The 25,149-nt window shown below is 45.4% G+C and overlaps 1 protein-coding gene across 1 annotated transcript; it reads right to left on the bottom strand.

The window, feature by feature from the left end:
- Positions 1–166: 166 nt before the first annotated feature.
- LOC130369893 (protein tweety homolog 2-like) lies at positions 167–25,149 on the bottom strand. The gene is made up of 14 exons (XM_056575496.1): positions 24,459–25,149; positions 20,852–21,024; positions 16,887–16,998; positions 11,971–12,191; positions 9,600–9,695; positions 8,330–8,402; positions 5,452–5,521; positions 5,260–5,315; positions 4,271–4,363; positions 4,084–4,176; positions 3,725–3,867; positions 3,099–3,299; positions 2,312–2,390; positions 167–1,221 (listed from the first exon to the last, which is right to left on the bottom strand). Exons 1-14 carry the CDS (start codon positions 24,585–24,587, stop codon positions 1,141–1,143), a joined length of 1,620 nt encoding a protein of 539 aa, XP_056431471.1. The 5' UTR covers positions 24,588–25,149; the 3' UTR covers positions 167–1,140.

The following is a 25,149-nucleotide window of genomic DNA, read 5'->3' as shown; positions in this document are numbered from 1 at the left end:
TATCTCATCGCACTATTATTTTTTAATATCCTTGGGAACACAAGTCCTTAAGAGCAAATTATAGCAATGTATCAAAATACATCGTATTGATTGTCATTCACCATACAAATGCAAATATTTCCAAATGAAAACAAACGTTGACATATTCCAATTAATGTATCAGGCTACTAAAAGACAATTATTGGTCAATTTACTTTATATGCAAACAGTATATATTGACACATACCTTGTTCAAGTTAACATGAACGATTCAGTTGGTAACAGGCACTAACGGATTGTCATTTAAAACTCTTGATTACAATAAACAACAGGCCTCCCCAAGGGCCTATATCTTTATTCAATTTGGGGACAGATTCATATTAACTATGTTTTGTGGTAGGGGTTTATCCTGACCTTTATAATACAAATGAAAACGCTGATAACCGGTGACATAATTATAAGAGTGAAGTATTCCGAAATGTGTCTATAAAAAAACAACAGTGGTGCATTACTTTGTTTTTGTTCTTACTAAGGAAAAATCTTCAGTACATATAAATAAAATGGAAACGGCCTGGTCTACATTGATCTTCATACAACAAGTCTTTAACAATCGAAGAAATGAAAATTTCCATCAAAGCTTCAGAATTGTTCAATACAAAGTACAACATTGTGACTTCTGGGTTCGATACATTTAATTGATCATAGTTTGATTGCATCCTCGCTGTCATGAAAAGGCCGACCTTGTACATGGTCCCGCTATATCCATGCAGGCCATTAGCTCACATGTATAAACAAAACTCTCAGACAAAAGCCATACTTATTTATTAGTTTGGTCCAGCTCACTTTCTCTTCCTGTGACTAAACGTAAATGCTAACAATCATCCGAGCACCATATGACGGCATTTTGCGACAGTGTCTACAGTCGTAGGAATAGCTACACTGTAAAGACTTCCGCCTACATTACCGCAGAGGCAATCAGTCGTCATCAGACCATATATTTCTCTTGTGTTTTTTTTACCATGTCCCAAACCAGGACCGCAAGATGTGGCCCCTGTAAACAAGAATACAGCGAGAAGATATCCTTCTCCCCTTCGTCCCCAGACAGAGACCCCAGTCCCCTGGCCTTGTGCTTGGCTGTGATGATCCACGGACGACGGCAGGCTACACTTGGAAGTCCGTCCCAAAGTGTCTGATCTGGGCATCCGTCATGGACAGGTAGGTAGTCCTCATGCTGGGGGAATACTGGAGAGTACGAACATAAGAAGACGTTATGAAAAATAAGTCAAAGAAAACCCAGTGTGATGGGATCAGCATGCAGACTGTGAGGATGTGTCTGGCCGTTAAAGCCATTGACGTGTGTTAGGTGCCTCAGAATGAGACGGATATCAAGGTGGGCTGAGACGTCGAAAGCTGATCCCTGATGTCGTTAAAAGTAAAATGTCAGCCATCAAGTATATGATATTCCTTGTACTCTGGTATAGAATAAATCCACATCTTGGAATACAAAATTAGTTTGTAATGTTCAAATATGCAAACATTAAAATCCAAAATTCCACACTTAAACGGGACCTTTAAATTGTATCATATAGCCTACAGTATGAAATAACACAGAACAGACCAAAGGCAAGCTGTGATAGGACAGCATCAGACATTTGTATAATTAAAAATGGGTACTTGGCCAAACGATAAAGAAAGCCCTGGGCAGCGACCAGCACAAATAGAACATGATGGATTGCTGTCCCGGGCGTGACCCGGAGCCAAGAATGATGTTCTCCTCACCCTAATTGGTAGCCTAATTAGTGGTGGATTAGCTGGGTTTATGTTCTGGAGATAAACCAAATGATTCCTGGCTGACCTGCCCAAACAAGCGCTGCAGGATTTGTCCATGGATGCCCCTCTGCTCCAATACACAATAAACACACTTAGTAGAACGCAATTCGCATACAACTGTATATACTTTGGTTTGGTAGGTTGTTAATCATCATTGATCATGTTTTTCTACCCAAGGAGAAAGCTGTGTGTTCATGCAATCGCCACAGGTGACAAATGTGCGTGTTGCATGCAGAAATTGCACTTGATCAGACGGACAAACGTGCCTTGGCAATGTCCACACAAATAAATGTAAATCACTGAGCGACCACCAGATGGCAGTGTTCCATTATTTGTAAAGCAAAAATGCAACCAAACGGTGACTGTCTGAACTCTTTGAAAAGCTCGTGAGAAAGAGCTGACCAGCAAAAATTGTCTGTATCATAATAAAGTGTCACTGCTGTGTCCTGTAGAGATAGATGGTGGAATGGGTTCACTTGGGGCCCTGGGGAGGCAGACCCACCGAGGGGGGCGGCGATCCTCTGCCGATCAACGGGACGTTTTCATAGCGGGGGTTCCCTCCAAACAGCATGGACTGATTCCTGATAAGGACAGAGGGAGAGATACAGAGAGAGACATGAATAAATGCTTGGAGAGAGTCAGCCGGCCTTTTCAAATATGGATCCACCCCGGCCGTCTCGATGGACAGAAACCGCGAGCACCCATCCCGGCCAGATAAAAAAGATGCGATATGGAACGCCCACAAAGGCGACGCGACGCCTACCGCCATCCAAGGCCAGCTGCGCCAGATAGCAGCGCTTTGCTGGAAGGGAAGGATATCAGCCATGATAGCACCACTGTGAAATGTAACTATGATCTGTCTGTATAGATGATATACAATGTATTAAGTATACCAGGGTAGTGTAAGATCGAAGCACCTCACTGGTTTGAGCTCTCACACAGTTGGGGGGGAAACGGTCGAATACATCTCCTGCCTTTCCTCCTCCTTAACCGCAACTTCCCTAAAGACACATTGTTGTGCCGCTTGCTACAGTCAATGTCTTTCCTTTAAACCTCAGACATGAACTTGAATTCTCTCACTGGTATCATCGGTCCTAAGATAAAGCAGAAACAAACTGTCTCACTGCAGTGCTGGTTGATGGATTCATGTCCTGCCATCATTGTTTGAATCGCTCTTTCATTATTCTTTCCTCGTCGGGGATTTGAGCGATTTGCGTCAGACCGTTCGCAAGTATGAGCAGAACCGCGGACCACCGCGTCACACGAGCCGACCCGGACCCCCGACTCACATGTACTCGGCGGGGGGGGCCGTGCTGGCGCTGGCGTTGGCGTTGGCGGCCTGCGGAGGCCCGCCCAGGCCCTGCTCGCTGCCCAGGCTGCTGTTGTAGCTGCAGAAGCTGTGGATGTTGGCCCTGCCGGGGGTGTAGGACATGCGCCGCGCCTGGGGGTTAAAGGGGTCCTCCTCGTCGATGTCGTCGTAGTCTCTGTCCCTGTAGGGAAGGAATGACGCATGTACACCCCCCCCCCCCCCCCAAACACACACACACACACACACACACACACAGAGAGTGCATGTGTTATCACCTTGTCCTGGGACTGAGACGTGGGCCTTTTGAGGGTATCTCTAAGGGGTCAGGGGGGGTGTCTCCCAATCTTTGAGGTCGCCTGATATGCACATGGGGTCGTGGGAGACTGCAGAGTTATAAGCTGTTGATATTTGATTATAAAGAAAGACTAATAGCTCCTACTAGTCATGCTACCTTTGTGTTGCAATGTGCATACACTCACTGATCCACTCATATTATAGCCAGATAGGGATAAGCTTAAAGAACGATGCGCGCGTCGCAAATACAAATCTCAGACTCGAAAATCGTTTCACAGCCCGCCACGGGGTTCGTGGCGCGGTTGAACTCGCCTGATACCGATGAGTTTCCAAGCACGTAGGACGGAGCACAGCAGGGCGGAGAGTGCACCGGCAGACATCAGAGAGAACAGGCTCAGATAGAGGAGCCCCTCCACTCCGTCGTAGCACACTCCCATCAGGGCATCCAGGTAGTCCTACAGGCGCAGGCGCACGCAGACACAGACACAGACACACACACACACACACACACACAAAGTTGGGCCGTCAAAGCGAAGGACAGTCCTGAGAAGTAAAGTTAAACCAACACACACACGCACACACACACACATCTGTGCAGGCTTTGTGCCTCACAGCAAGGCGGTCAGGGCCATATTTACAAGGCACAGGCAACAGCGCACACCTGGCCGTACCTTGTGGAGCCTGTGACAGTCCAGGAAAGCCGTGAGCTGCTGCAGGTTGGACTCTGTGGAGTTCAGAAGGCGTTGGATTCCCAGGAGGTCTCTCTGTGGGGCGAGACACAAAAGATCAGCGGACATTCCATGTCTCGGTGGGCCCAGGTGGGGCGCGGGCACAGCTTGGACCCCCAGGGCCAATCACCTCGGCCGTGGGGAACAGGGGCACGGAGAACTGTAGAAGGCCCTGGATCTGGATCTGCATGGTGGTGAGGGACCGCTGGTAGATTGTCAGGGACTGTGACAAGAGGCAGACACACACACACACACGCGCACACACAGGCACACACCAAGACAAAGAGTGTCAGATCATTAAGAACCTCATCTCTCAGAACAGCAGTTCACTCTCTTGTTATTGTCAAAGGAGGACATATTTGTTGCTAAACAGTGATCCCGACACATCTTTGCATGCCAGACACCACTCAAGCTCTCTTTTCAATGCCCTCGTTCATTACCCCCTCTTGCCTGATCCACAAACAAACACACAAACAAACACACACACGCAAAAAAAAACAGAGTAATATTTTCATTGGCTGAGCAATCAGACCAGACTTTCCATATCTGCGTAGCACATTTCATAGTAAGCTCCATTAATTGACACAATGAGGATAGGCATTATTTGGAGGCTGCGATAATAACAGGTCATGCCTTTTTGCCTCCATGAATTTGCCCAATTACGGCAAGGCTTAGCATTTCCGCTTTATGACGCACCCTAATAAACACATTTGATTAAGGAAAGCGGTGTACCGTGGAATACCCTGAGGCGATGTTTATAGACAGGACAAGGATACACGCTGGATAAATATGTTCTTTCATCAAACATTTTTTATGGGGGGGTGGTTACAAAGTAATGAAAATTTGTGTTGGATGCTCGACATTAATTTATTGAAATATTTATGTTGAAGTTTCTTTAGAAGTGGAGGTGTACACCAGAGGAATGACCTGGTAAAGCCTCAACCCCCACTGAATGGGTGAATGAGTGTCAATCTGGTTAAAAGGCGTATAACAACAAGGCTCTGAACCTGCTTTCAGGCTACTCGCCCTGGGAAACTTTGGTCTTCTGCATGAAGGAAGCAACAGAGATCCAAGCTTTGAAATAGGGAAGCTTTGATTTTATGGAGAGGATGTCAGTACCTGTTGAAACGGGCTGGGCAGGTTGGGGCTGCAGAACAAATAGTAGTGTGCCACATCTGATGTGCAGGGGAAAGAGATTGAGTAGGCATGAAGCAAATATGCATTTAAAAATGGAAGAGAATAATAGTCAATCTCAGAACAAGCCTTCAAGTGTGCGTTTGAGTGCATCGCATCACAACAGGGATAACTTACCTGCACTGAGGAAATCCTTTGTTTGATTCATGATGAACTTGTCTGGGGACACACAGAAGTCACTTGTGCCCTGTTGGGATACAAAAGACGCTATGTAAAGCACCCTTAAGGCAAGCGGTTTCAGCACTTGTTGTGTTTGCTAGTAAATAATGCCATTGTCAAGGCTATCACTGTGTGAAATTACTGGCTGTTACACTGGCTGTTTCTTCCAAAGCGCTCTTCCGTAATTAATTACAGTATACAAACAATCCTTGTTAGCAAACAGCAAACACAGAAATCAGGGACACGTATACGTCCCCTTTGTGGGAAGTTTGTACCGTATATTTAAGGTAATTGAAGGTATACTGATTTGGATTTGACTTTGTTACACCTCAAACACTGCTGTTTGTCTCAAAGCCGAATTGCACTCATCCTTTATGGTCATATATTTTTTTTTCCAATCACACAATCCAATTATGTGGTATGTATTCAATTAACCCATATTAACCCGTATTAACCCATATTAACGCAGCAGTACACCATCATTAAGTTAAGGGCACTACGATTAGCAGTGCCTCTCTCAATTGTTATCGATGTACAGTGCTTCGTGCGCTACATTGGGGATGGTGTTTACATGTTGCCCCTTAAACGGTGGGACGTTGTTAATCGTTATGGGTCACCGGCGTGGTCTCTTGCTCGCTCCTGGCTTCGCCTGACATCGATGAGGGCTTGAAGAGCTCCTTGTTAATCCCCTCTCAATAGAGGATTGACCCACGAACCCGCTGGCTTTTGCTAAGACCCGGCTGGCTGATAACCACACACGGTTCGATCTGTCTTCTTCACCAGACAGCCGCAGTCAACAAGAGTGCATCATCCCATTAAGGGCGTAATGGTATAATCTTCAACACGGGCAAATAATAAAAAAAGATTTATAGATCCTCCACTGATGACTGTGTGACTCCAATTGTCGTTTTTTTTTTAATTATTTGTCAGCGATTGACAGAAGTTCCTGTCACTGCCACTGACCAGGCCAAGAGTACACCCTTCAAGTCTGAGACACTTGGCAGCATTGTTCAGGAGATACAGAAGGTTGCTAGTTCGATACTGGGATCCCTGAGCAACTTGAGTTGAGCGAGATAACCTAGCCACTGCTGACTCCTGGATGTCTCCTCTCCTAGCAGTATTGACACCCGCTACCATCGTTGTAGTTGGGACTGAATGGGTGAATTTGAGCCAGGCTATGGGAAAAAGCTCTTTGGATGACTGAGAGGATGGGAAAAAGCACTATAACACACAGGTAAATGCAATCTGCCAATAGTGTGTCGCTGTGTGTGTGTGTGTGTGTGTGTGTGTGTGTGTGTGTGTGTGTGTGTGTGTGTGTGTGTGTGTGTGTGTGTGTGTGTGTGTGTGTGTGTGTGTGTGTGTGTGTGTGTGTGTGTGTGTGTGGGACCTCTCCTTCCTGCTCTGCAACCGTACAGAATATCAACAGAAGAAAAAAAAAAAAACACACCTCAGAATAAATAATCCTTTCAATCCATTCCTTCCTCTCTCTTTCCCTTTATGAGATGTCAGGGGTGTTAATGGCGGGGGGCCTGACGCTGAACGCTGGGGGGTTAACCACACTGCAGGGGCCCCTCAGCGGGGTCCGTGTAGACAGCGCTAGGGACAAGAAGGGGGGGCCGGCGGTGGGCACAGAGGGATGTGTCAAAGCCTGAGACGTTGCCCTTAATACAGTCTGGCTGCGATTCATCCAGTAAGTCCCGGCGTAGTTTGAACTGCTGCACACCGGCAAGAGTGAACAATCTGTCAAACATGGGCAGGACTGGGGGGGGGGAGAGTGTGGGGGGGGGGGGGGGGGGGGGAGAGTGGTAGCTGTGTCACTATGGTGGATGGAGGTGATTTGGGGAAAGTAGGGCAGAAGGGAGAAGAGAATAGAGAAGAGAATAGGGAGAGAGAGGGAGAGGGAGGGCGAGAGTATAGGAGAGGGAGAATAGAAGAAGGGAGAGAATAGGAGAGGGAGAATAGAAGTGAGCGTGAGAGATTGGCCGGCTAGCTGTAGTAATTACCGCTCGAAGCAGCTTTGTGTGCAGCATGAGGCTAAAGGTTGAGTAGCTGAAAAGGCTGGGGGCTTGTAATCAGCTTTCCTGCATGACTGAAGAAGAACGCACACTCACTAGAGATACACTATCCTGTCACCCCCCCCCCCCCCCCCCCCCCCCCGACACACACACACACACACACACACACACACACACACACGCACGCACGCACGCACGCGCTGTCACCTTGTTATTTACACACCAACTGATTAGTGACGAAATGAATAAAAAAAGGCGGACTCGTGAGTTGGATGAAACGGGTAAACACCCTATCAATGCCACTCTTGCCTGCAACACGTGTCCAGACGGCTCCCTGATCTGCCTCTAGATATCTCCCAGACCTTTCCTCCTACCCCCGTCCCCCAGACAACAACGATGTTGATAACTAGTCAAAACAGTGGACACCTGCAGGGATGAGCAAGGACTGGGGGAATTCTGGCATTGTGAAGAGAAAAAAGAACCAGGGCATGAGGCCATGTCAAGGCGGACCATGAATTAATGTTTTATTTGTCTCGTCCAAATTAAACCTCAGTGGAAAAATACAGCCCCAGTGCGTTCTTTCTCCCCGGGCGCTTCCCTCTGTTAAAATCATTTATTTTTTCTGGTCGGCGCTACAAAGAGGAACTGAAATTCACGCTCTGTGTGCTTTGGGCAGGAGAGTGCTGGAGAGCTGAAGGGCGTTGGAGCCCTCCCTCTGTAGGGAGTTACGGAGCGGTTCTGTGGAGGGGAGGAGGTGTTCTCATCCCTCCCTCTGAATGGAGGAACGGAGCGGTTCTGTGGAGGGGAGGAGGTGGTCTTACCACGGCCGTAGCGGTGCCCAGTCCGAGAGACGCCCATCCCAGGACCAAGGAGAGCAACACAGCAGACATGATACTAGAGAGAGAGAGAGAGAGAGAGAGAGAGAGAGACACACAGAGAGAGACACAGAGAGAGAGAGACACACACAGAGAGAGACAGAGAGAGACAGAGAGAGACAGAGACAGAGACAGAGACAGAGACAGAGACAGAGAGAAAATGAGAAAGAGAAAGAGAGAGAGAACAAGACAAGCGAGAAGGATATTAACCACTGTGAGAGGCCTTGTGCATCACGTTTTCATCCTGTTTAAATGAATTACACGCTTCCTCCTGTTCTGTGCTCATGCGTTTGTCCTCAGATTTGAGGCAGAGTAGATTACACATTGCCACAGTACCTTGAATGAGCCGAGACATCCAAAATGTAATTAAGCAAACAACCAGAAAGGAAAAAGAAAAATGATTACCCGCTACCAAAAATAACACCGAATATTGGAATTGCCCTTTTCATATTACATTGATGACTTTGATTTCTGCAAGAAACTAGAAAAGAGGGCTCCACTACAACAAACATCCCGACATGTGTCCCTCCAAGTCCTAGAAGCCCTCAGTCAAAGTGCTGAGGCTTATAGATAGTTACGAGAGATACAAGGGGTCAAAACAGAATGAAGGGCTGCTGCTGCTGATGGATGGAAAATTGCTGCGGAAGGATTGAGTTTCCGACCGACTACTACTAAAGGCCTGCCTTGAAAGCCCCAAGTAAGTTCCCTGAAAGCACTTAATAATTAGCGGACGATGGGGCTGGCTCAGCCTGGTCAGATGATCAATAGGCATTAGAGAGACTGTCGAAAAACTCACTTCTTTAGCATCCTCTTCTAGCACTGCCTCGCAATCTGATACTCTGATAAATCTGTTAGGGCTTTGGTTGAAACTACAGTTTTGTCACAAAGACATCGCAATGTTGTATTCACTGGACGCCGAAATATGAATGAGGTATTAGATTGGATTTACTTACCATGGATTTACTCTGAAACTAGTCCTTTACCTCATCCTCATTACCCATCATTATTGTATACATTTATACATGCCTTATAAATGGCATGTACAAATTTATAAAAGGTATACATTTATACATGCCTTATAAATGTATACAAATCCAAATGTTGACAGCATAATACCAACAATGGTTTGAAATGCTAATTACATACATGTATAGAGAAATATAGAGTCACGGACACTGCATGTTCATGACTCTATCAGCCAGTGTAGGGGACCTACATGATGAGCAGCCATCTGGATTGCTTGGCCAAACCCAAGCAGGTCACCAAGCAGATGACGAGATCCAGGATCAGCAGGAGCAAGTAGGACAGCCATCTGAGGAGACAAATGAAACACAAAAGATATCGATATATATATATATATGAAGAAATGTAATCTCCCCCTGCTCCCTGTAGACACACCAAGATCAGCAAGTTTTTTAGGAGCTCAGCTCAGCGATTCAACGTGATTGGTCAGTTTTTTTTTCGTACCAACATAAATCCTTGTCGCTTAGTTAGCCCATCTGTTGCGGGGGGGGTCACGTTATGGCCGTCGGTTAAATAATTGAACAGAATGAGTTCACACAACATTAATTTTTGATGCTTTAAAAGTCCACCCGTCTCCTCCCCCCCCCCCCCCACCCCCCAAGAACACTGTGCATGAGCGCGAGCGTGCACGTGTTTCTAGGTACCCACCCGGGAGCTCCGACAGCTCTCCTCTTAAATTCCCCCTCAAAGAAACTTTGTCGTTTGAATAACGGCCGAGAACTCAGACGCAACGCGTCCCCCCTCCCTGTCCACTCCCCATGAGACTTACCAATCTCCCATGAAACCCACTTACAAAGCCCACTCAGTGCCCCTTCAAATAACCAACTACCTCTTCCTATTACACCATTACACTATTTCTCCTGGGCCTGACACACATTCTGGGGCCAAGGCCGCCCAGACAGATTCTGGAGTATCTAATGACCGCCTATTAAAGCATAAAATGGCTATTCCGTCTGAACCCGGAGTTGCAAAGGAAAGGAAGACAGAGCTAATTAAGCCTAGCCAATTTGACTTCCTGAACAGAAAACGTAAAGAGTGTTTCAGTGAAAACACTTGGTGGAGATGAGACATTAAATGAGAAAGGCAGGGAGAAAAAAACGTTATGTTTGAAATGGGTTTTTATGGCCCATCTTTGAATATTCAATCTAGCTATAATGAGTGTAACATTAGCCCTTTGTCAATACCCTTCTTCCCTTCTTCGGAGCATTCACATGGTAGCCCCATGACTTGGATGGAATTCAATCACAGAAGATGGGTGTCCAGTTGCACACGTTTTACAATGTGTGTGTGTGCGCGTGTGCGTTTGCGTGTGCATGCGTGTGTGTATATTTCACAATGCACGACGTGTGCGCGTGTGTATTTCACATGCACGTGCTCACGGCACGCCATGCATCTTAACACAACTTGAAGACGCATAAGCTGGGAGCAGACAGGGGGGATCAATACTAGAATCGGATCTACGATGAGACATCGCTCGCTTTGATTACACCAAGGCAAGGGCCTCATTTCAATGGAGAGAAACTTGCGTTCAGTTTAGAGATTCAAAAATGCACTAGTGAGAAATCTGCAAAATAGAAAATGGGTGACTTATAAACCCTTGAAACAAAGGATTTAGAACAACACATTTAGTTGATGGCGGTGTGGGATGCGGTTATTTTACTGGTCTTTCTTCATGCCGCCCACTTCCATAATAAAAGACACGGCTCTCATTACAAAAGAGGTCATCAATCATGTTGAAATACAACCTTCTTTATCTGAAGACGGCATACAGTGTCTGTTGCATAGATGCCAGAGAAGCATTGATGATGGAGTAATGTGGCTCAATTTCACTTATATTTCTATAAAGTATTTATGATATAGTACAAAATACATCATATTCTGACTATTACCTCTCCTTTTACTATAAGCAGGTGTTCATTTACTACACTCTTCCGTTATGATTGCATATGATATGACAGACATTTATGAGAACCAAGATGAGTGATCAAATCTGGATCAACGGATCACTTTGTTTTGGACTTTGGCGTTGCCCACCGATGAATCACCACAACAACCGTGAAAACAGAACCCCAGGAAGCCACCGAATGAGCTTATTTCTGATGTGGACTGCAACCAGACGGCTGGGGGAAAATTGGGAAAATTGTTCTCAATTATAGAACCGTGTCAAAATTGTAGTGGCACTGCCGTGCAGAACAATTATCGGTCTTGTACCACGCGTAATAACCCCTATAATGGCCTCGCTAACACACATAACCACAGAGCACGGCCATATGCACCTGTAGCATTGACAGCACAGCTGGGAAACCGCTCTACATCCTCTTAGGTTGTATTAGGAGCTCAGAATACCAAAAACACAACAACAACAACAACAACAACAACAACAGAAAATAGCTTTCGGCTCGGTGTTCCAGCGATCAATGAAAAACCCATCTGTCCCCGGGTATCCTTGCCAAATCTTCTCCATCCTTCTCCAAGGCACGTTATTGGCTTTATTAACCACACACAGACCGGACCTTCTGGTCTCCCAGGCCCTCAGTGTGAGGGGGGGGGGGGGACTGTGTCACCTGTAGTACTCCACCCGGCCCGTCTGGTCGGCGATGTCGGCCAGGTCCACGCTGGCGCGGCTCAGGTCGGGCAGGGTGGTGAGCTGGCGGACGATGTTGGTGGCCATCGTCTGCATGAAGCGCAGAGCCTGCACGTAGTCCGTGCGGGCGGCGAATATCTCGTCCAGGCGCTCCAGGTGCTGCTTCAGGCCTCGCTCCATGCTGCCCACCGAGCCAGAGACCTGGTGGGGCAGGCGCCACACAGAAGAGGAAGGGGTCAGTCCAGGTGGGGAACAGAGCTGTGACGATGTGAACAGAGCACTCTTTGATGTACCACTGCAGCACCGGTAGCAGTGTGTGTGTGTGTGTGTGTGTGTGTGTGTGTGTGTGTGTGTGTGTGTGTGTGTGTGTGTGTGTGTGTGTGTGTGTGTGACGTTTCTCTATGTGTTTGTGTAATTTCTCTATGTGTGTGTGTGTCATTTCTGTGTCTGTGTCATTTCTCTATGTGTGTGTGTGTGTGTGTGTCATTTATGTGTGTGTGTTTTGTTTCTCTTTGTGTGTGGGAGTCATTTCTCTATGTGTGTGTCTCTGTCGTGCGTGTGTGCATGTGTGCGTGTGACATTATCCACTTCCAGCTCAGCAAACAAGTGCTGTGTGTTTTAGGTCAGATTAGAGTCAGTTTGTAACATTTATAAACGTATTATTCTTTTACTTCCCTTTTTTTGTGGATTCAAGTCCTGGGAAGCTGGAAGGTAGGAAATTACATTTTGCTTTCATGACCCAGAGGCTCTCGTAACACAACAAACTGTTCAAACAATCCGGTGTGCAAGTGTGAGTCAACACAAAAAACACATCGAGACGCAAAGTCTACAGGTGATAACACGAATAAACACAATCAGAATAGTCGGTTTAGAGACAAAGCAGAGCAATAGGACCCCCTGTAGAGAGTGTGTGTGTGTGTGTGTATGTGTGCGCGTGTGTGTGTGTGTGTGTGTGTGTGTGTGTGTGTGTGTGTGTGTGTGTGTGTGTGTGTGTGTGTGTGTGTGTGTGTGTGTGTGTGTGTGTCGTTTATGTGTGTGTCGTTTCTGTGTGTGTCTGTGTCTGTGTGTGTGTGTCGTTTCTGTGTGTGTCGTTTATGTGTGTGTGCCGTTTCTGTGTGTGTCTGTGTCTGTGTCTGTGTGTGTGTGTGTCGTTTCTGTGTGTGTCTGTGTCTGTGTCTGTGTGTGTGTGTGTGTGTGTGTGTGTGTGTGTCTGTGTCTGTGTCTGTGTGTGTGTGTCTCCTTTCTCTATGTTAGCGTGTGTCTGTGTGTGTGGGGGTTTGATTTGTTATCAAAGAGGAAGTTGTGACTATATGGAAGGTGGTGGGTAGAGCGGCGCTTTAAACAGGCACAGTACAAGTCACACAAGCCAACGAAATATGTTCCTTTTAGACCGAGGAGAGTTCAAAGGCGCATCGTGTAACAGCACTAAGGGGGGTCTACTCTAACATGAAGTATTTAGGACCAAAGCTGCTGGTAATGTGACTTGCTTCATCTCAGGGGGGGGAATATGTTATGATATTATGGGTTGAAAGTCATCTGACACAGAGTCCTCATTAGACGGAGAGCAGAGGAACAAGGTTGATTCAATTTAAGATGAACGATAACATAGTGTTCCTTTGGGTTGGTGGTTGAATACTTGGATTGAGGAAGCCTGCTGAATAAGGTGAAAGTGATCGCATTGGAAACTACAAATCCTGACTTCTTCAAAGGTGTTTCAGACATTTCAGCTGGGCTGGGAACATGATTATGCTACACATTGTAGTAAGGAGCAAGATCCTACAGATCCTACCCAATTCTGATGCTAAGCTAAAACAAGGCAAACCTCATCATTCAGTATTCCAATTAAACCTGCACTACTGAATTATAACTCCATATAAGATCAAATGGAACTTTGCCTTTACTCTTTGTAATGTGACTGAATCAGATTTTATGAGTGTATCAGATTTTATGAGTGTAAGTGCATTTCAAGTCAAATTGATCTAATAATATGACATACTTGTGCTTCATATTAGATGTACAAGCATTTCATTTATTTCCCTGTATGCTTTTCAGTTTAATTTGACGGTTTATCGTCAAAAACATTCATGGTCTAACTGGTTTGAATGTCAATGAATAATAAATAAATAAATCTGAAATTATTAATATGCCGTTTTTTTGAGGATGGCACATGACTGCTGTGGCGTTACCCTTCATGAAGACAGGACGTTTATTTTATTGTTCCACTGCAGTTCACTCCAACACATTATCCAGTCAGTCAATTAATAATAAAAAATAATCCCATTCTTCTATACTATAGGTTCTACACCAACAAAAGAAACATGCTCTTCATCATATTGCTTCGGGAGAAAATATTAGGAAAAACAAACAAACATCTCAGAAAATAGATAAAATCCCACACAGACTTAGTATCAGGTTTCCATCAGGCGAAGACACAAATAACCTACAGAATAATCCATGAACCGCGAGCTCACAGGCTGCCACTCTGCCTCTACAATGATCCCAGTGTGTGTGTGTGTGTGTGTGTGTGTGTGTGTGTGTGTGTGTGTGTGTGTGTGTGTGTGTGTGTGTGTGTGTGTGTGTGTGTGTGTGTGTGTGTGTGTGTGTGTGTGTGTGTCTTGGAACACCTGCCCCCCCCCACACACACACCCCTCTTCCTCCCCCACCCTGGGGAGAGGGGTGTGTGTGATTGCCAGTAAACTGCTCTCACTGCCGAAGCCTCTCGCTGTGTTCATCATCATCAGCGTCATCATCTCTGACAGGGCCTGGCCAGCCCTGGCGTCTACAATCTTATCTATTTGCTGTCCCGCCTTCCGTTAGAAAATGGACCACATCAGCGACTCCCAGTTCACCCAGTTCACCCTGCCTACCTCCCCCCCCCCCACACACCCCCCCATCTTTCAATCAGGAGGTTCGCTCCAAGCACTGCTTTACCTAAGGTTAGAGTAGTGCGAGAGAGTGTCACTCCATAAAGGCTACGTATGACTTAAAATGTTAGATTCAACTGCAACGGTTCTGTGCTTGATCGCCAGTTCAATTACCTTTTGACATTTACTGGAAAACAAACCAGAAGAAAATGGCAGTGACATATCCAGGCATTTTGACTTATTCATATGCACTTTAAACCACTAAAGCCCAAAGAATAGCTTTTATTTAAATCTATATTGTGTAACTAAGACTGGCCCTAGCAGCCAAGCACTGTCCAGACAAGGCAATTTGCATATCTTCAAATTTTTATGAGCAACTGCGCAATAATTTATCTTAATCTTGGGAACAATACAAAATGCACTCGCTGTTTTAAGTGGTAAAGTTGCATTGGATTTTTTTTTTTGGACAGAACATGCATAAATTGTATATGGGGTTTATTCACAGTTTAAGTAGAATATAGTAGTGGTACTTAGAAGTCTGGACTCAATGACCGGCAAAGTCTTTTCTGTCTTCCATTGTTTTCAAGAGCCAGAAAAAACCCAGACCAAATACGAAAGAAGAAGAAGAAGATGAAGAGATCCTGATGGACCCGGCAAAGCTGGACCTTAAAGGACCCAATATGGAATAAGATGGATGCATGCAGGCATTGAACTTGGGATTTGAATTTGAATGGGCATATTACACAGACAAGCAGAGAGATAGCAAAGAAAATGTTTGATAAGACAAAGCGAAGTTCCTCGGCAGAATGACTAATAAAAAGTTATCCACCCCCGTCCCGTCTCAAGACTGAATATAATGTAAAACAGCTTTCACTTTCACATAAGTTGAAGCTCAACAATTGTATTCACCTCAAGCAGTTTTTCTGTTGATTTAAAAGCCATTGTTTCCCTGGGCAACAACTGTGTTACACAAGCTATTCCCGTACACAACATGCTATGTATATACAGTATATATAAATAAATAAATAAATAAAAAGAACACCATGGAAAATGCACCAGGAACTGATAAACAGACTTCTAGGAGGTGTGAAATTGTTCTTGTGAAAACAAGCGACGCATGCAGACTCAGTAGACTCTGGGAGTGGGACACAGACAGACAGGAAACAGGGCAGAGATAGGGAGAGAGACAGAAACAGAGAGCGAGACACAGACGGACAGACAAGAGAAGGAGACAAAGGAAAAACCGAAACAGACTAGACAGACACATACTTCCTTGTTTGTTCATCTGCATGCACCCCCACCCCCTCCCCTCCACCACACCAAAGATCACCCTCCAATTACGAAGGTGACGGCCATCTCTAATAATAATTACAGCAGAAGCCTAGATATCCTATCTAATGCTCTCAGACCCCCCCCCCCCCGACACACACACACACACTCTGATCCAGCACCTCACATATTCTGCCAGAACATTCTGCAAGCCCGCAGAACGTCCCGGAAGACCAAGATAACAGAGCCGACTAAATTAACTGATATTTTAACGCTTCGACACAAGGAACATTTTGCGTAGTTTCACAGCGGGCAGGCATGCCATCAAGGAAAATCATATTGGATTTTCATATTGAATAATGTTTGTCAAGTACCATTCAAACAAAGCTTTGGACATTTTGAAGCCGGGCTTCCGAGTTCTGCTTTGACGAATATGCATTGGCAAGCGGCAATGAAATCCATGAATAGGAGCATAGAAAAAGAGAATTGAGCTTTCGACAAATGGTCCTCGATTTTCCCCCTCCTAAAAGCTGTGATTTCCAGCCAAAGAAGTCATCCTAGGGCTGCAACCCAAGGCTCTCTGTGTCAATAAATGTAGCGTTGTTGAGCTGACTGAGGGATTTGGCATGACATTGGGATGAGCAGCTTTCCTGTAAATGTGACTTTGATGTATTTCTTTCATGACATGAAACGGTTTGCCACTGGGGAGAAAGGTGGACAGATGTACTGTAAAAGGCTTTTTGGCGTGCGTGTCTCTCCCCACCAGATTGTTGATGCCGCCCAGCGTGTGATTGGCATTGTAGAGCGAGTCGGTCAGCTGGTACACTCCGTCGTTGGTCTCGCTGTTTCCATAGAAACCCACTCCGACGGCGGAACTGTGGAGAAAGGAGAGGAGGGCACATGACATACATACATGTCATAGATAAATGATGCGGCGCAGATCATTGGTCACAGGGGCGTTAAAAAATAACACACACACACACACACACACACACACACACACACACACACACACACACACACACACACACACACACACACACACACACACACACACACACACACACACACACACACACACACACACACACACACAATGGGGTACGTGTTTTTGAGTTGTCGGGAATGGGGTTTAAGCTTCGGAAGGAACATGACAGAATATTTCCTGGTAATACTTTTTATATAGATTAAAATATAACTTGGTAGACAGGCCACTAAAAAAATATTGCATTGGGCTAGGACATAAAAATCCATGTAGGAAGGGAAATCTCAAGGTGGTTCACTGGGCCAAAGTTGGAGTGGTTTTCTTTGAATGTTTTCTACAAAAGCAATTTCCCTGCAATCCAGATAGTTCTTTGGGGATTGTGAATCCGGTCAAAGTCTGTTTGGATTTGTCATTACATTCTCCAGCTCTTCCTTCCCAACATGCACCAATTCAACAATGGCACCATATTAAGATGAACCCAATGTCCAATGCATGGCTTCAGAATGATCCTCCCATTTGATTAGCTGAGCCTCAGAAATTACTCAGATTCTTAGACATCCATCACCAATTGTTGTGAGCCACCCATGTATTGTGATTTAGCACAGTTCCATCTTCAAAAGTCCATCACTTAAATTCAATGCACGCTCACACACACAAACACACACACACACAAAAAATGATATTCTCATATTAGAATTCTGTGAACCGATGGCAATTATCCTCACAAGCCTAAACGTTCTCCCAGTAGAATACAGAGTAAATCTTCAAGTCTCGCCGGCTTAGAACCCCAATCCTTCAGGACTGTAGCGTCTCTGGTGGTATCTCCTGCACTGAGTTGACTAATGATGCTTTGTTCGTGGGTGATAGTGAGAGGGAGGTGACAGGCCAGCACAGAGCCTGCATGGTACACAGCCCTGGGGTGCATGGGAGCGCAGATCTAAGGCCTACAGCCGGAGAGCAGCACGTCGATTACCCCTCTGTCGACCAGTGTGGAGGGAACACACACACACACACACACATGCAACCGTACCCACACGCATGCCTGCCTGCCCCCCCCCCCCCAAACACACATACACGCACACACACACACACAAAGTTCACAAGAAGTTGAATTTCATTCGCACTGAGTCACAAGTTGACATGTTTGAACAGCTTCAATTTGAACGAGCCACAAGCTAAATATAACTTGCAGAGGCAGGGGAAGATGCACACCAAAACACTCTCTCAAACTCACTTTCATAAACACACACAGACACACACACACATTCTCGAACTCACCATCATAAACACACACACACACACACATTCTCGAACTCACCATCATAAACACACACACACACACACACACAGGAAGTTCACAAGAAGTTGAATTTCTTTCGCACCGAGTCACACGTTGACATATCTAAACAGCATGTATGTGAATGAGCCACAAGCTAAATATAACATGCAGAGGCAGGGGAAGATGCACACAAACACAAACACACACCTGTGTGTGCTACACAGCAGCGCTCAGAGCCATCTATGAGTCTTCAAGTTGCGCGCACACACACACACACACACACACACACACACACACACACACACACACACACACACACACACACACACACACACACACACACACACACACACACACACACACACACACACACACACACACACCCACCCTCTGGCAGATGCATTGACTTTAACGGTCCGCTAATGTCCCCCATAAAGCCCTCGGACGTTAGGGACCTGTGTGTGTGTGTGTGTGTGTGTGTGTGTGTGTGTGTGTGTGTGTGTGTGTGTGTGTGTGTGTGTGTGTGTGTGTGTGTGTGTGTGTGTGTGTGTGTGTGTGTGTGCCGGTTTTTTGTGTGTCCACGAGTGCCTCCGTGTACACAAGTGTGTGCATGTACAACTGCGTGTGTGTGTGTGTGTGTGTTTGTGTGTGTGTGTGTGTGTGTGTTTATTTGTACGTGTATGTGCATCTGTGTGTGTACAAGTGTGTGTGTGCGTGCGTGCGTGCGTGTGTGTACAAGTGCATGTGTGTGTGTGGGACATTACAATGTGTAGGGCCGACAGGGTAAGTGGCCAGGCGGCAGCTCCTGCCAATAGGACAGGGATGAATGAGCCCAGAGAAGTAACAGCTCCTCAGCAATACGTTGAGGGCGGGTTTGTTCTTTCTGCAATTCATTCTCCCCAATAGTCGCAGTCTAATCCATTTATTGCGTCGGTAATGCCCCAACGGTTGTGGGATTAGATGAATGACCGGGATATAAATAAATTAGATCTAGAAATGGGCAAAGCCCCAGTTCTCGGGTAAAATTATATTTCAGCCTGGCAGGTGATCAAGGCTAACCGAAATTGACACTGATCATAAGGATGTCTACATTGGTCATGACCAGCTTAATTGACCCTGTTGAGGAAACTAATGAATGGATCGTTCCTTTACCCACGAGCGCATTAGAGACCTTAATAGCCAAGCCTAGGTCATTTTTATTGCTTCAATTATGACACAAATAGGCAAGGAAAGCCACCATTGGACCTAATGAATACAAAATATTATCATTGCAACGAAACAACATTTTATTAATTTGTTTTTTAATATTTGTATCCTTGATTTATCTATCAATACTTCAACACTTTATGTCTATTGTCTATCTAAGGATTATATTCAGTACTTGCTTCAAAAAGAAGTTGGACAGTGATAAATAATTTAAATACTTTCCTTTTTAGTTTTCTGTGTACATTTTGTGTGTGTGTGTGTGTGTGTGTGTGTGTGTGTGTGTGTGTGTGTGTGTGTGTGTGTGTGTGTGTGTGTGTGTGTGTGTGTGTGTGTGTGTGTGTGTGTGTGTGTGTGTGTGTGTGCAGCGTTTGATCTACCGACAACAGAAGGACTTCAAATCAATTGAAAAACATAGATTCTAAGTCACCCTCACAAAAAAAACACAGCACCCTTTTACTTTTTCTTATTTATAGCGTTTCTTATGGAGTGTTGTGTTCACGTCTGCCACCTCATTAACCGTGTCTCCCGCGGTGTGGGTTTTATTGGCTCCCTTAGGAGTAGGAATTTATCTTGTAGCTATACTGCCTGTGACGTAGCCGACTGTTAGCCGCAGTTAGCATCTAGTGTGGCGGCTAGAGAAGAGTTAACAGTTTGATCCTTTGTGCTTAAGCAGCATCATGCTTCTGCAGTTAACCATCACAAACAGCCCTGTGTTCCCAAAGACGGAGTGGGGGGTTAGCGGCTAGCTAACTTGTTTAGGCCCCGCCCCTTAGATGACTGTCACAAGATTAGAGGGAGGGGGGAGAGGAGCTTTGGTGAAATTCAATGAGGTGTTTTTACAAGACAAGTTGTCCTGGTTTATATTTTAATTGCTAATGCTACTTAAAAAAAGCAATGATTCAGCTCAGTGCTGTCACAGTCCCATCCAATTTCTTTGTTGGTCTGCATCTGTTCACCTTATTTGTTCTCTGAAATAATTCTACTCCTGGTATCCTTTACTAAGCATGCTAAGGAGCTTCAATATGTATAGATCTGCAGTTCATTGAATTAACTGAAGTTTGTGTGTGTCTTATCTTTGTTTACGGGAAATGATTGGGATATGTTTATTAAATCATTAATGGCCTGATAGGAAGTAGCTTCAACAGACACATTTCCGAAGTTCACAAGTTAACAGTCGAGGAGGAAGACGAAGAAGAAGAAGAAGAAGAAGAAGAAGAAGAAGAAGAATGTTTCATTAGCCAGAAGCTAAGGGACCCACCATACGATGAGTCCGGTGATGACAGCCACCCAGGTGAGGCAGCAGGTGCTGGGCCTCTTGACCTGCTTGTCTTCCCCCTGGCGGCAGCAGCACATGCAGCTGAGGTAGACGGTGAGGACCAGCAGGCTGAGGCACAGCCCCGCCGCACCCACGCACGCCAGCAGGATCAACGCCTAGTAGAGGAACAAACATGGGGAGAGTGTGAGAGGGAAACTTTCCTGGGGTAGACCCATGTTTTAGAAAGGGATATTTTTTCTCCCCCAGTGTTTCGAATGGACCACTCTGATTGGCTAACGAGAGGGATTAGCTGCTTAGTGCAGGAGAAGAAAGATATGCAAAGATTAACTTTTACAGTGTAAACGTGGGGTTCACCAACTCTGATCATGATCGTGGCACTATGAAGTTATCCTAAAACATTGGTGTTTGGGGCTTCATTCTGAGGAGGATGTCTTACTAGAGCTTTTTTTAAAGGGGGTTTAAATTCAAAGTTCTCAGTTACCAAGTGAATTTTTGGAGAGAAATGCTGAATAAATACATCATGTTTTCAAACTCAAAAATAATCGTGCTTCCAAGAATGACCAAAATAATCATGATAATGATTTTTCCCATAATCTAGCAGCCTCCACGTCCTACACTTCTGCAGAGTCAAAGGGTTAAGAGTTGGGTTGGCTCCTCCATCAGGAGTAGCAGCAGCAGCGCCGACCGTTGGGTGGGACTGGGTTAAAAGGGAGGCAGGAACGGGCAGGGCCTGGGAGGAGAGCTGTCATGTGACGAAGGCGCTGCTGTGAATGCGGTCTTGTGACCGGGTGAGGATGAAGAGGAATGGAGTGGCAAGAAAGACGGAATGTACAGTTTGAAGAGAGTCTTGCGAGGGCTATTTCGGTGGCATCTCAAAACATTGTATTATTTATGAGCTTATAAGTGTTTGGAAAGGAAATTATTTTCCTTCAACCAGGGGGGATCAGGCAATGAATTTTTACCTTGAAATGCCTGTCGTTATTGTTTTTTAGCTGCAAAACACAAATTCCACAGCTTATTATACGGATTTGGACAGCAAAACAATATGCTAACATGCTTTTACACACCCTTAACAAAGTCTGTAGTTATTTTAAGAGCTGTGTATTTGTAGGGCCCTTTTGTCAAAGAGTTGAACACAAGTTGGTCAACTTGATATTCACACTATGAACACAGGAAAGAGGAAAGAAAAAGATGATGTACTCTATGTATCCGATATATATGCACAATATAAGGATCCCGGACTGTGTAGTGGAAATTCCTTTATCAGATATTGTGTCTAAGACAGATGAGATTTCCTAATGCAAAAAGCTGCACAATACTTGATAATTATGGTCATAGATATTTGTAAAAATAGTACAAACAACGATACATCACAACATGCATCAGCAAACAATAGAATAGGCATGCAATACAATAATCTGAGGCCTCAGATGGGAATTCGCCCTGCGTCTCTCTAAAGGTTCGCAAGGAGACGTCCACTGCATGGCTAAAGTCAGGAGTTCTTATACATTTCTATCGGGTTCCTGGCTGTCCCCCTATAAACCAAAAGCCTTTGTTAACCAAATGGTAAACGATTGATCGAAGCTCCTCAGGATGTCCTAAAGGGGGTCGCGGCTGTGCCTTATCACGTGGAACCCTTTGCTTCTCGACGCTCCCCAGGGGGTCAAGAAAACGGGCCCAAACCAACAAAAGGCAGCTAGAGAAACGGAATATGAAAACATTTTAGACCCTGAAGAAGAGCAGGGTGGCAAGACCATACATGGAATAGTTAACAAAGACTGAGTTCATAAAGAAAAACGTAACAACATGTGGATTTTCCATCACAACTGGCAGACGCCTCAACCGAATGACCAGGGTTTGTTGTCGTTGTTGGTGATTTTGGGGGACCCCCTTGGAGGGCTCTGAGAGGGGGTTCTCCCCAGGAGAGACCACAGCAAGCCTGCGTCCACACCTGGACGTTCCGTCGCTCTACAGCCCAACGCCTCGCACCTCAGACCACACCGCCTGCCTTCCCCCCCCGTTGTATCCCATTTTACACTCCATTATTTCATGATTAGCCGTGCGGTGGAGTACATTCCCCGCTAACTACCCTGGCAGGCCGCGACAGAGCAGCCGATAGTACAAGGAAGAGCAAAGGGGGCGGAGACTAAAGAGACGAATAGAAAAACAATTACGAGTCATTTTCAACCCATTAAGCGGATGTTAATAGGTCTTTTTATCGCCCCCCTCACAGGGGATCACTTCAGCCAGGACGGATATTTGTTGCGGGCGATTCAGCTAGGGAGTGAGGTTATGTTAGCTCCACGGTCACACCGTCCCTGTTAAGCAGGATGCACCTCCACAGAAGATGGTGCAGTAGAGGACGATAGGCTACTGATACACGCATAGGAGGCCAGGCTAGCTGGCACAGAGACCGGAGGTTTTACAGGGCTGAGCAGCTCCCTGCTCATCCCTAACCCGGACTACTGCTGGGACGCAGCGGCTGGGATGAGATGGGAGGAGGTCAGATCTCCCCCGTATTAATCCCTGTGGGGGAAACCTATAGCCACGACGGGAGGGTGGGAGAGGGTGAGGCAAACACACGCACACAGACACACTCAGACAACCACACACTCAGACACACAAGCAAGCGCACACACTCTCAAACACACACACACACACACACCAGACACACACACACACAAAATCGCACACACTCTCAAACACACGCACACACACACACACACACACACACAGTACACAACAACGCTGTCTATCGACAATGACCTACCATAAATGGTAGGTCATTGTCGATAGTGCAAAATATCTGTGACTATAAGCTTTTGTTTTGACTGACAGTCAGACAGACAGGCAGAAAGACTCGGAGGACAGGCCCCAAACAACAACTGTCATTTTATCCAAGTCTGTTGAAATAAAATCAGTTTACGTTAGTTTTTGGGCACATGAATTGTTATTGTTTCTTTGATATGGTTGCAAATTTCATGTAAGATGACTCGTTGTATGGATATGCTCAAAGTATTCTTAAGAATGCATAATAAGAGTAAATCAGCAAGCCTACTCCCTCATTCTCTGGTTCAATAGTGATCAACAATTGCCTGATGAACTGAGATTTCTTTCTGAGGATAGGCCTAAACACAAAAAGGTGAAGTTTACGTCATAGATAAACTACTCAAAGTTGTCGAGCTGAATCTAAACATAAAAGGATAAAATACATATTTTTTCATTTAATTGTCACTGTAAATGATTGTGACATGTTGTTGAAAGGTCTACCTCAGACTTGACCCAAAAATGTATTGTGCTCATTACGACATCTAAAGGAATAGGCCCACTTCTGATAGAGTTAAAGAAAAGCCTTCAGGAGGAGACCATCAGTCATGGGTCGTCATGTGAGCGCTACCACGTGTGCGATTCACGCGTAAACATTCACCGGGTACAAATTATACGACTTAATAAAAATACATTTAAATGACATTTTCCAAAACTTTGTCGACAACATGAATAAACATTGATACTCCTCTTTTGGAAAATCCTCCAATCCCAAGTGAGGTAGCCTTCACTTTGAATTTATATATAACCAGTTACTACCAACCTGCTGGTAGCTGGCATCCTCCGGTCGAAAAGTGTTGTCAGTCAACTGGAAAGTGAAGTTGAAGTGCGGAAAATTGTGCAGCCAAAACGTCCACCACGGAGCGATATACTCAAGCCTTGCGGTTGCCATTCCTGCTCTTGGATGTCAACGAAGCGGACAGAACTAAACTCCCCAAGTAATCCCAGGGCAAGAAAAACAACACAAAGTGTGACTCTTCCAGTAGCTGAAGCCTTCAAAGAACATTCCGTAGGATATCCTTTGGCACGGTGAACCCAAAACACATGCACATATTTCGCCGTTTGAGCTCCATAATTTGGTGCGTAAAACGTGAATCAATGTCTTCAATTTGTCCTTGCCATGTAGGCTCCAAATGGATGAGAGCAGGACAGCATCCAACACGGAGCCTACTGCAGAACTACACAGCAACTAATGGTGATGGCCAAGCTCCTCAAGCCGAGACATGAGATCGAATGACGTTATCAACTTGCTGCCTGGTTGACTGAAGCTCGGGAACCAGCCTATACAATTAGTGGCCCATTGCATCACCACGAAGGAACCACAGGTAACCAAGACCCGTTTTGGGGGGTAAGAAAAGTAGGGCAATGTATTTGAAGTTCCACTTTTTCATAACGAGGAATACCAATGACCTTATTTTGAATGAATGCACGATCACGAAGCTTGCAAGACTACT

The sequence above is a fragment of the Gadus chalcogrammus genome, chromosome 2, assembly GCF_026213295.1.
Source record: "Gadus chalcogrammus isolate NIFS_2021 chromosome 2, NIFS_Gcha_1.0, whole genome shotgun sequence".
In the NCBI taxonomy this organism is placed as follows: domain Eukaryota; kingdom Metazoa; phylum Chordata; class Actinopteri; order Gadiformes; family Gadidae; genus Gadus; species Gadus chalcogrammus.
This window is presented reverse-complemented; position numbering and strand designations above follow the sequence as displayed.

What these genes read in the sequence shown, in the direction of transcription:
- LOC130369893 (XM_056575496.1), bottom strand. Translation starts at nt 24,587, where the DNA reads ATGGCAACCGCAAGGCTTGAGTATATCGCTCCGTGGTGGACGTTTTGG. An exon ending in GGCCGGGTGGAGTACTACAG is followed by an intron (nt 9,696 to 11,970) that starts GTGACACAGTCC and finishes TTGTCTCCTCAG; the next exon opens with ATGGCTGTCCTACTTGCTCC. An exon ending in GAGGATCGCCGCCCCCCTCG is followed by an intron (nt 1,222 to 2,311) that starts GTGGGTCTGCCT and finishes CGTACTCTCCAG; the next exon opens with TATTCCCCCAGCATGAGGAC.